This window comes from Sinocyclocheilus anshuiensis, unplaced genomic scaffold (genome assembly GCF_001515605.1).
Source record: "Sinocyclocheilus anshuiensis isolate Anshui unplaced genomic scaffold, SAMN03320099.WGS_v1.1 scaffold2210, whole genome shotgun sequence".
Taxonomy (NCBI): domain Eukaryota; kingdom Metazoa; phylum Chordata; class Actinopteri; order Cypriniformes; family Cyprinidae; genus Sinocyclocheilus; species Sinocyclocheilus anshuiensis.
In genome coordinates, this window is record NW_015558698.1 from 161,205 (window position 1) to 174,218 (window position 13,014).

Genomic DNA, 13,014 nt, shown 5'->3' on the forward strand with positions numbered 1-13,014 from the left:
TCACACATACACACCACTGATACATATACACACACACACACACATACACATCACTGATACTCACACACACACACACACATCACTGATACAGACACACACACACATCACTGATACACACACACACACATCACTGATACATATACACACACACACACACTATTCAATAAGGTCAGGTGCAAAAATAACTGTGTCCACACCTTTTCAGTGCTAATTCTTCACTGCACGTCTTTAGTAAATCCTGACAGTACTGTTTTAACACCAAAGGACGGTTTGCGCTGGCGCCAGCTGTTAGTAAATCTGGCCTAAAGACTGATGGAAGGGGAACTGATGGTGTGTTTTGTGAGTGCTGATGACAGGACAGTAACTGATGAGAGGCTGTGGAGTCTGTCACTGTACACTGGTCCACGGTGGAAATATGCTGCTATCACTGGAAGTGTCTCTGGAAAATGCCCATGACACTGTGCTGCCATATGTGCTCTGAGAACGGCCAAGAAATCAACGGCATTTTGGATGATACTAACCCAATAAATAACTCAACTTAAAGTGCTCTCAAAGCTATCCCTATGTGAACCTGCCAAGAAAGGTAAAGACTGAAGTGTTTACATGAAGATCTACATCTTCATCTAAAACCCGTATGATTTTGACGGAGCTCTCGAAATGAGTTGTCAGTGATGTTTGGTCATGAGGAACACAGACACCAAAGATATTAGATGTCAAACCTGATCAGCCATCACAGAGGATCTGAGCTTTGGGAATTATAGGGATTTGGGGTTATATATGTTTTGTGATAATGACTGTCTTACCATACATTACTCCTCTTACTTGATGGCTACATAACAAATAAATACATGGTCATAAAATATTGATTTGGGTGTGAATATTTTGATTATGTGAGAAGTAAATCTGGAGTGATATCACTGAGACAGCAGGCCGATTAAAGAGCTTTTCTGTCATTATAATTAAATATGTGAGCGCTGAATGCTGCCAATGACCAAACACAATCCATGAAATAATATAAAATAATGAATAAGACAGATCCATTCTGCACGTACCTCATCTTGATATGCGAAGAACAGAATCATGAACAGAATCTCCAACAATAATATCAGGAGCAACAGAATGAAGAACTGTAGAAACACAAACAGAGAGATTATTAGATGATATATCAATATTGATGATACATCAGTATTTTCCAGCATTTTGTCATGACGGTAATTAGACAGTTTTTTGCTGATTGTGTTTTTGTGCTGGTATCTCAGCTGGTTCTGGCCTGTTGCTGACAGCTGGGATTTCAAGGGACATTTTAGCTTTATAAGTGCTTTTTCTAACCTGACGCAGTGTTTCATGATTCTTTCCGATTCTTTCATCTGAGTAGCATTATAAAACACTGTGGGGCTGTTATCAATCAGTACAACAAAATCCATCTTCACACTGCAGAAGTGGACAGAAGCTGCATCTGAAGTGTTTTTTAGTGAATTTACACAGACGGCATAATGTGGCAAAAATGCATTTACATTGCAGTTGCAACTGCAATTTTTAATGTTTTAAAAATGCATGTAAATTAAGTGTAAAATTAATGTTTTATATTAAAAATATTTAGGAATGGAATTATACATTAAAAATGCAACTAAAACTGTCAGTATGTGGCAGCAAGTAACAGCCTTAATGAGTTATGAACGAATCGTTGAGTTATTCACTTAACTGATTCAAAACCATCCAAAAATGCAGATTCACTCAGAAACAAAATGCTCAAAATGCTCACAGCCACAAAACTGTTCTGTTATGGGTTGTTTGGAACTATTTTCATTTGCAGAACAGAGCAAAATGGACAATATTGTGTCTAAAATGTAACCCACTTAATATTACTTTCTTGTTTATTGAACTGTTTTATAAAATCAATGCCATATTTGCAATTGTACTGATGAAGTGTGCTGATAAAGCTCTCAAGGTGTTTTTGTTTTTTGTAAAGTGAGTGACACTCCATAATCTCAGCTTGGGCATCATTACAACAACAAGTACAATATTATCATAGATGATACATATCGTACACCTAGTGAACATTTATGTCCTCAAAGACACTTTATTGGAAATAATACAGGGTAAAGAAAAGTGCCCAGCTTTATTCTTGCAGTCTTTATTTGATATGTCTGGTTCCCTCTCAAAGACATGCAGGTTAGGTTAATTAAACATTCTCAATTGTCCCCGGATGTGTGTGTAAAGACAAGATTCACGTACGGATCGACTTGTGTGTGGATTAAGTGGTTCTCACCATGAATATAGCCATAGATGCTGGATTGGCGTTAAGAAAGAAATAAACAAACAAACATACTTTATTTCATGTCTACATAGAAAACAAAATTGGCCACTTTGAATAGGACTGTGCTTTATAGGAAAACTACTGAAAACAAATGGTAACACTTTATTTCGATAGTCCACTTTAGACATTCTATTAACAGTAAGTAACTTTGCAACTACATGTCAACTAGCAGTTAGTAGAGTATCAGTAGACTGTCTGCTTAATATCTGCTAACTCTTTCTTTGTCAACTTATTCTACTAACCCTAAACCTACCCTAACAGTCTACTCTGAGAGTTAGTAGACATGTAGATGCAAATTAATGAGAATTAGTTGACATGTAGTTACAAAGTTACTTATAGTTAGTAGAATGTCTAAAGTGGACTATCGAAATAAAGTGTAACCAAACAAATAAATACAGTCCTGGATGTTTGTTATTTGTGTGATTTTAAATATCTTCATATTTTGAATCCCTCTGCACAAACAGACTGTATTAGACAAAACATCAGGACTATACAGGGAGCAGTGAATGAGTGAGTGAGTTGGGACGCAACACATGTGATTCTCCAGCACTGCAATGACTGTGAGGCTGTTTAAATGATTAATTGCTCGTCAAGCTAACCTTCATTTCTCATGCCATTGATCTTGTGCCTCAGAAACTCACTAGAGCACTCAAACTCTATCATGCTGTGAACTGAGAAGATCCTATTCATTCACCCACAACAGCGCTCACACTTCCAGTCGCTGTAGAAATCATGGTAGAATCTGGACAATCACCTTGATCCAAAACCATAAGTAATAAGATTTCAGTGTGAGCTCAGGTTCAACAAGTGCTGTTGAGTATTAATCACACACTGACACTAATGCCACCGTCTCTGGAGGAGGTTTGGACAGTGATATTTGTGTTTCACATGGTTGAATGATGAATCCAGCGGCAGTAGCTATGTTTCTATCCAACTATTTTTATGCGCATTTTGGAATATCGCATAAAAAAAGCTGGATGGAAATGCCAAGATGCATATAAATTCTAAAAATGCGCATAAAAACTTCTGCGCACAACTGAGTAGGATAAACATTTTATCCGATAAGAAAAAATGTGCATAAACTACGATGGAAACACATTTACCGAATAAATTCCACCATGCACATTGAAAAAGTCATGTGACTTTGCGCTATGAGACGGGATAACTTCACTAACCAGCGGACCGATCTCGTTCACAGCATCTATATGTTGTTTTGGTCGTTCTGAAATGCCTGAGGAAAGTCTGTCATCAAAGTATTTCTGTATAATTACTGTCTTACATGACTGCGTTCCCAAACAGCAGCATCCAGCTCTGAAAGCAGTGACCGCATTTATTGTGTTACGTCTGCTCTCTCTGAGGCGCAAGTCATTTATTACATATGAAAATTATTATATTCAGTGGCTTCTCCTAGTTTTCTTAGAGATCAGGAAGTGACGATTTTGTTCTCTTTGACTCGTTGGATGGAAATGGTGCTTTATGTGCAAATGTTTTATGCGATATTCCAGTTTTGCGCATAAGTTTAATTTGAATCTTTGGATGGAAACATAGCCAGTGACACCTTTCACTGGAGAAAGAGCCGGATTCTGAGTCAACAGCCTTGAAGATGTAGTGCCATGAAATGCTAAACTCCTGGAGCACAGAGAAGCTCCTTGTACGTACTTGTAGAAGTACTTGAGAAGTGACTTGTAATGTGGAACAAGCAGATATCTAGCGTAGCGTCAGTTCTGGCAGGTCACGTTAGTCAAGCTCGCATCAGCTGACTCTCAGCTGATCCCCATCAACCTATGGGAATACAACACCTATCTAAGTATTCATATATAAGGTCCCGCAGTAGTATCAGCAGTTTTCGCATTGCTCGATAGCTAATTAAATGGCGAATTCGGAAGGCAAAACCATCTCTACATTCTTGTCATGAACTCCACAAGTTATGTGACTGACTCATGAACAAGGCAGATGGGAACTTCATCCCCAAGAAGGATATCAAGAGATCAAGCAGCCACTTCACAGCTGCTATGTTTCACTCTCTCGAACGTCTTCACGAGCTAAGTTCCATTTAATGCTCTCAGGTTATCTGCAACATGCGTGTTGCTAAGGCTATCCGTGTAGCTTGGGCTCATTAAGTTGTTTTCAGTTAAATGCTTGTGCTAGTTCATGCGAATGTCTTCACAAGCTAAGTTCCATTTAATGCTCTCAAGTTATCTGCAACATGCGTGTTGCTAAGGCTATCTGTGTTGCTTGGGCTCATTAAGTTGTTTTCAGTTAAATGCTTGTGCTAGTTCATGCATGTGCGGTACTTATCTGTTGTCACTGGCAACACGCTGTCGTTGCAATATGCTGCGCTTAACGGGGGTAATGTCATTTCATGCATTCTGAGCTATTTACACTTAATTAAGAGTTGGATTCTTATGTGCGTGCGCGCACTCAGCGACCCGAGCGAGAGCGAGATTCAGAATGTTTTCATAAAGCAACGAAACTCTTCTTATACTGCTTAATACAGCGCCATCTGTTCATGAACAAGTTAAACATTAACATATGCTATTTAAATACCAATTAAGTGGGGGCTTATATGCTTTCATCAGTGTTTTTTGAACAAGCTCCAAGAGAAATTGGTAAACGGTCATTGTTCAGTTGAATCGTCTGCATCCGGAAACCTCAGAAAATCAGCTACTGACTAAGCAGGCAGCGTTTGTTCATGAAGGTAACTCCTGAAACTGGGGAACATGCTTGTCCCAGAGCTATCTGGTTGTTATTGGGAACATGCTTGTTCTTAAGTTATAGCTGTATTGTTGGGAACATGCTTGTTCCAGAGCAATCCAGTCATTATTCCGAACATGCTTGTTCTGAAAGCTGTAGTTGAATTGGAACATGTTTTTCTTAAGTCTATAATTGTCAATCATCTTTGACGATAGTGGTCCTGACAGAACTTTTTCTGTTTCAGAGACCCCTTGGTTTCCTAAATAATTCAGTTTCTGTTAGCTGACCGCCGTCTGTTCTTTGGCCCGTTCAGATCAGGCGAAGCGATTGGCTGTTGTTGTCAGAAGACCACAGGATGGTCATCTCTGGTGTCTAAAGTTCATTCTCCGTTATTTTACATCAAATGTAGTTTTTCTCCTGGTCACAGCTGCATTTGGTTTGCACACAAGATATATCATACTGTATAAGTTATGTATTACTGTATCATACTGTACTGTGTGTTGTGAGAAAATAAAACTGATTTGGCAAAAATTGGCTAAAAATGTATAAAAGACATATAAATAATCTTAATTAAACATTTGGGCTAACATTTAGTGCAGCGACTCTACGTAAAAGCCTCTTTAACATATGTATGTGTTTATCTGCACATCTTAATAAATGATCTCCAAAATATCAACAAAGCACACCACAATTTGTTAGAAAAAGCAAATTCTTGGCCGTTATTTTGGATGTCAGATGCGCTGTCTGTGTATAATGTGAACGGCTGAGTGTGAGAGTGTTCACAGAAGAGTGTTTGTCATAAACTGATACGATCTTGTTTTGGAGCAGTGTTATTGAAGCAGTTTCCAATTAGACATTTATGTAAATGTCTACAAAAACATCCAATGGTCACTATTATCAGCATTGGGAAGAAAAAAATATTCAGTGGAAAAGTCCCAAATGTATTTTATGGTATGTCGTCTTTAACTCCTCGTGGTCTTGTCTGTGGGGAATAAAGATGTGTCTGTGTGACTGGGTGTTATCATAAGGCTGCTGTAATCACAGCGCTAAACACACACAGGAGAGCACAGGCCGTCTGACATCAACATCATCCCCCATGTGGACATCATAAATCATCTTCAGGCTATGATAGTCTCGGAGGTGAACAGCATTATATATTCATAGACTCACAGAGCAGAGGAGCGGAGAACGTGACTAAATCAACATCAGCAATTAGGGCTAAACATTATAATCTCAGTGTATTGAATTAGGTATTTAATTTAAGTAATCTTAAAGACATACAAGAACTTTTATGCATGGTTTTTCTTTCTAAAAAATATTAAAATCCATAATTTATTTTCACTTTCACTATAGGAATAAATAGATAACATTAGGGAAAAAAGGCAGTCTGCAGTTATGTATCATTTGCGCATGGCTCCTCATTATAAATAATAAATAGGGACAGCGGTGTTTAGCCCTCGGGCACCGACGGAATAAAGCCGACCTGGCCTGAGCCCTGCAGTTTGCTCAAGGACTAATGTTAAATAATGTTAATGATTGTGGGATATGCAGGTAGAGCTTCTTTCAGACAAAGATGAAAATCCACAAACAAATTCCAAACCTTAAAATCAAAGGGCTGTGTTTAGTATCTTGTACTGTACTGTTCTTTCCATGTCAGGACTATATGGTGTTCAACTCGCTTTACGTTCCCTATTCAAACTGAGGAATGACCTGGATGTGAAATCAGCTGTGAGCTCCGTTCGACTCATTATTTGATAGGACTGGCAAAGACATTTTTACTGGATTACAAGAGCAAAATATCTGGATTTCTTTTGAGATGATAACTGAATGGCACTGACTGAATTAAACATACAGTGTGAAATGAATCACGGATCTGCTGGGATTGTTCATGATATCACATGATCAGACCGACGGACTGTAGACGGATAAAGATTGTTTATCCTTGAGAAAGGCTGCTTTGCCCTTCAGGATTTTTAGTATGCGTACAACTCAAATAAAACAATCCAGCGCAGCCCCTCTGAGGTTACGACGGGCCGATATCTGCATCTGTCACGGGACGCTCCCATACAGAATGTAGGTCTCTCTGTCCTCCAGAACCATCCACTGCGCTTTTAGAAGATACTGGAGTCAGAGAATTACCATAAAGATTTGAATATCACCTCACAAAACCATGGAGGTACTGTTTGAAACCAGGGCTTTCCAAGCGTTCCTGGAGCGTCCTCAGCGCTGCACATGGATGTCTCTCCTATTGTCTAACTCTAACTACTAATCTGATGAGTCAATGAAGATATTCAGAGTTAAATGAGGGAGACATCTGAAGTGTGCAGGGCTGCAGAGACTCCAGAAACATCTTGAACCATCATTCATAAAATATAATTATTGTGGATAACATCTTTTGACATGTATTATTTACAGATTGAAAATAAATAAATAATGTAATCAAAACGGCTTGTCTCTTTTTGACTTCCTGAAGTATCTCTGCTAATGTCTTTTCCCACATTCCTTTGGTTAGGCTTCACGTTCTCCTGAGAAGTTGGTGTTTGTGAGCTGGGAATATCAGCACTCAGCGGTGCCTCTCGTCCAATCAGATCCAAGCACCAGAACCAACCGTTACGGTTTAGTTGAGGCCTTTTTATTATGTGATGACTTCTGCTGTTGTTTTATGACATTTCCACTTTGTTCCCAGTGTAACAGCGAATGATGACATGCATTCAGTACGGTCATGTTTGAATGATCTAAATACTATAGCTTATAATACTATGCTGACATGCACGCTGGTAGAAATTGTTACCTTTCTATTTTTCTTATTAATCCTTATAAACACCAAGAGATGATGGCAATTAGCTTTTGTAAATAATCTTGCTGTCCTCTCAGCTCACAGCAGAAACGCTGGGTTGAATCCTCACGGACGTGTTCATGTTCACCTGTTCCTCGTGGAGTGAAATGATGCTAATAAGCTTTACCCGCGGGTGCAAATATGAATTCCTGCTAGTGTCTCTATTACAGCAGCCATCAAACTCTAATCAACGTCAATATTGCCACTCAAGTGCCACATCTTATTATCTGAACTATGAGCAGAAAGTAAAATTGTGGTTCAAATGAATAACGTCAAACAAACACGTCACTTCAAGATGAAACAGTATTTCTTATGCTTCTGATTCGCACAATGTGTAGTTTGTTATTTATGATCTCATATGTACTGTACTGACTCAAACGGTGTTTAGTCTGCTCCTTCCTAGTTAAGCATGCTAGCGTGTTTGGTTTACTTACGCTCAGGAGTAACGGCCGGTTCTGTTTGACCGCGCCCACACAGCCCAGACAGCCAATCAGCATGATGATGCTGCCGACAGCGATGAGCAGATTGGCGGCAGAGAGCGACGGTAGAGACGAGGAGAGTGTGGCGAAGTTTCCCTGCGTGATGGAAAGCCAAACTCCCACTCCCAGAATCCCACAGCCGCCCAGCTGAGAGAGAGAACAACACCGAGCTGAAGGAGAGACTCAAAACTACACACTGACAGGCTCGTACACACAAACATTTATTATACTATCGACATGTATTCGTTTTAGTGCCACTAATCCAGAATTTGACATTTCTAATGATTAAATAGGGCATGTTCTGTTCCTCACTAAGAGAGAGATGTGCTTGTATGTATAAAACATTGCTCTGGCTCATTAAAACGCAGTCTGTCAGTACAGCGGATGTAAAGTGCTGCAGAACACCGTGGTGACACAATATCTGTTGTCGTCTTTAAAATCTGTTTTGAAAAGGGTCTGTTTCAGTTCTTTAAGATGTCAGATGTCAATCAAGTTCTTCTCATATATCATCAAAATTAGTTCAAATTGAAACTTGACTCTAAACTGCTTCATCCAGCAGAGAGAGAGAGAGAGAGAGAGAGAGAGAGAGAGAGAGAGAATTCCCTTTGACTGTAATGAGTTCTGATTTGCTAGAGATTATTAAATAAGAACTGAAACTGGAAGCCAGCAATTATGCTAAAATCATTATATTCACCAGCCGAGTAATGAAGAAATCACCTTCTTTAACTGATCACGCCACCATCTGACGCCGAGGCCAAAATAAGACGCAGGAATAAGATGATTGAGGTTCGCCTGTGCTGTAACCTCAATACTGTTGGCTCTGCAATTAATTTCTTAAGCTGCGTTATTGTAAGTTGCTTAATATATGTAAATGTTAATGTGAGGTTCATGCAAGAAATGTCCTACACATATAAAGGCCAAATGTGCTGCTGTAATGTCAACTAGTCAGAGTGTTTGGATGGAAATGAGTCTGAGTCCAAACCTGTGTCTGTCTTTTCATTAATGTTAAAAGGTATGTGTGTGAGATGCTGGTGAATTACGCTCTGATCACTTCACAGTTTCTGAACTCAGATAATCACACTCTTGATCCTGGCTATGAATCTAATCTCAACCTTACGTGTATCCAAACTCAACTGGAGCAAAGCCCATCTCACAAAAATTCTCAAGAACAACATGTGTACACAATTAGCACACTGTATCAAATGCTTAATTTATGGAACTATGTACATAGTTTAAGGCACCTCATACTGAAGTTTAGACTTTTAAATAGTTTTACAGAATCAGTGAACGTGGGTCAATCATTGCACATTCTTTTGTCAGGCACCCATTTATGACCCAAAAACGGCCCTGATCCACCCGACCCAACCCTCAATGACTTTCTCTCATGTGCTTTCTGATTGTGTTGTGTTTATAAATGATAAAGCAATCAAATAATTTCAGATCAGACTGTATCTTTGGACGTGTGTTGGTGATGTGAGTTTATTCTCGGTCTCCGCTGCTGCTTCATTATGTGTTTGTTTGTCATCACAGATATGTAACGGCTCAAACACTACATCACTGTCCTTTCATCTGTAACCAAGAGTCATTTCACACCGCAATCACCATTCGCAGCATCAGAGAGTCACAGGTCAAATAATGATACGGTCTGTGAACACAGTTAGTGAGCGAGCCAATAGGATGTGAAATAGCGCAACATCTTCAATAAACAAAAAGCACAAATAACTCGTCCTGGCAAAAAAAAATTGTATAAAAGTTTGCTACAATAACCTAGATGACTGAAAATCTATTTGAACCATCACTTAACTATTATTAACCTGAAGACCATGTGAACAAAAGTAGGCAGTTTTCATGTAAACATGTTTGGACACTAAATAAAACAGAACGCTGTATATAGACAGCAGGGTTATTTCTGGATTTTGACAATACTTTTTTGATTTGTAATTTTATCTCATTGCAAATGAAAATGAAAGATGCTTCGTTTCATTTGATTATTTCATTTTATTTGAAATCTCATGAGCAAAAAGGTCAGATGTAATGATTCAAAGCAAACGAATGACAGCAAAAACAGTTTTACATTTTTAAACACGAGTTAAAACCAATTAACAGCTAAAGCTAGATTCTGATCTGATGAGCCTCATCTGAAGCATTTGGTTTGAATTGCTTCATGTTTCTCTCTCAAGTCTAAAGGATTTAGATCGTTCTATAGAAATACACTTCTATGGTGGACACATGGCTGGATTGTTTGACGTCAGTGATGCTCTGAGTATGGGAGTATGGTTCGACTCTCAGCCGGTGTGTGAGGATGCAGGTGGTCTGGATCTGTTCCTAGGCGGCATCTTGTCTCTCCAGCACCCTGCTGCTCACACACCTGTTCTTCTGTTTCTCTCTTCCTCTCTCTCACTTCCTTCATCCCTTCATTCATGCGGTTCACACAGACTCTGCTTTCTACACTCTCCTGTCTCGTTAGCGGACACTGTGTCATCATTAGCGGCCGCTAACTCGTTTATGCAGGTGTGAAGCGTGTTTGTCTTGCTGATTTGGGTCAGTGTTCCCCGGGGCCGGCGTGCCGCAGATACAGGGACGCAGCTGCTTGAGCTCAATGCTGCCTGACTGCAATATTTATACGGAGGCACACCAAGCCGTTAGCTGAGCGCAGGCACAGATGCACTCAGTCCTGGCTCTGCTTCCTTAAGTTCTTCTTTCTTAAGCACCCTCTTTGTCTAGATCATGGACACCAGCATCAGGATGAGGCTGTTCTTCTGTGTATTAGAGATGCTGGAGGCTGTAAAGAGCTGCTATTGCACATTCACACGGCTCGTCAGAGCAAACATACTGATCTGATTCTGATCTGCCATTCTGTGATCATCCCGTAGTCCATTCAAAATACATAAACGCATGTGATTTTTATGTCATAAACATGACACATTTAGTCAAACACACACACGCACGTGCACACACACGCACAGACAGCCTATCAATTCCATGTTTGTGATATACAGTATCTCACAGAAGTGAGTACACCCCTCACATTTTTGTAAATATTTTATATCTTTTCATGTAACAACACTGAAGAAATGACACTTTGCTACAATGTAACATGAAAAGATATAATAAAATATTTACAAAAATGTGAGGGGTGTACTCCCTTCTGTGAGATACTGTATATTAGCCTGGAGTTTGAATTTTTACTTATGAAATGGCACTCGTTACACAAAGCGTACAGGAGACTCCGCTCACAATTGATTTCAATACTTTGCTGTAAGATAAGCAATAACACACAGCAAACAAAATACTGGGTAAACTAGACCATTTTCTATCGTTTTTAATCAGTGCTTTTCAGTATTAAATGAACTATATTTATATTTGACATTTCTCTCCACAGTCTTGGAAGGATGTTTTTACTGAGCTTGTCGCAATGCAGTATGGGATTTACTTCTCTACAAAGAACATATGGGATGCTGCCTTGGAATTTGGCCAAAATAAAGCATCTTTGAATACTGCTTACAATTATGATGCCTTAAAATGCTGCCTACATTGGAGCAGATGTTCTGGATCTCAGCAGCAGCAACACTGAAACCATATTTAAAAAAAAAAAAATAGCATTACGTGTTTCATTCCATCTTTGTAGAGCCAAGATACAAAGCTAGAGTTGAGGTTCGATTCCATGCCGCCTTTATTCATTTGCACAGGGAATGAAGTCACGTGTGTTGACTGACTATCGACAGCTTTATGCTGAGCACAGCTTGATCAGCGGAGCAGTTATTTGACATGGCAAGCCAATGAAGCGGTCAGGCGGCCTGTGATCAGAAGTACGTCAGGTTTCGGTGTTCTCCTGGCGGTCACTGAATGTTTTGCTCAGTGCAATCTGGAGCATTTATTGATAGTGTTTCACTATGCATCTCAAACTGTTTTCAGAAAGAACACTGTCCTGTGATGCTCAAACAACACGGCAGCACAGATGAACATGTTACACTGGATTCTTCCGTCTGAAATCTGTGAAAAGAAGGGTTGTACTGCAGGATTTACAGCCTGCTGTGTAGGATTTGAGTATCTTCTTGCTCGTTTCTAGGGATTTCTGCTCAGTTGACGTCCAGTGGAGGATCATTGTGCTAAATAGCTTTGTCAAAGCCAAGAAAATCATAGAGCCTCCAAAATCCTGTTGGGTCCTCAGACGGCTCGGTTAGCGTTAGCAGCGCATATACATTCACATGTTACTGAACACTTTACAACAGCGGCTTTTGAGCCTTTCTGGGCAAAGTGCCCTCAGGTAAGCCGTTACATTAAATTCAATTCACATTCATTTTTATAGTGTTTTTCACAATACATATTTCAAAGCAGCTTCACAGAAAATTATATTTCTACTTTACAATTACATTTTTTTTCTGGAGGCGCACTCAGTGAAACCATTCACTCGTATACCTAATCTTTAGACCAAGTCTGCAAAACACTTAGATACCATCTGTTCACTTAGTAATCAAAACTTTTTTTTTTTTTAGAAAAGTTATTTTTACCCCCTTGCATTTATGTTTATATTGTATCTATATTGTACAAAGCATTTTATAAATAAACTTTAATTTTATCCTTTAACTTTATAAAACTGACTTTCTGACTTGGCTTCTGTGTGTGTGTGTGTGTGTGTGTGTGTGTGTGTGTGTGTGTGTATGTGCGTGTGTGTGTGTGTGTGTATG

General features: G+C 39.3%; 1 protein-coding gene across 1 annotated transcript in view; it reads right to left on the reverse strand.

The window, feature by feature from the left end:
• LOC107681434 (tetraspanin-4-like) overlaps positions 1-13,014 on the reverse strand; it is a 30,256-nt gene that overhangs the window by 6,607 nt on the left and 10,635 nt on the right. The window contains exons 2-3 of the mRNA XM_016477737.1: positions 8,282-8,473; positions 1,053-1,127 (exon numbers count right to left, since the gene is read on the reverse strand). Coding sequence (XP_016333223.1) covers positions 1,053-1,127; positions 8,282-8,473 — 267 coding nt within the window. The remainder of the gene's footprint in view (positions 1-1,052; positions 1,128-8,281; positions 8,474-13,014) is intronic.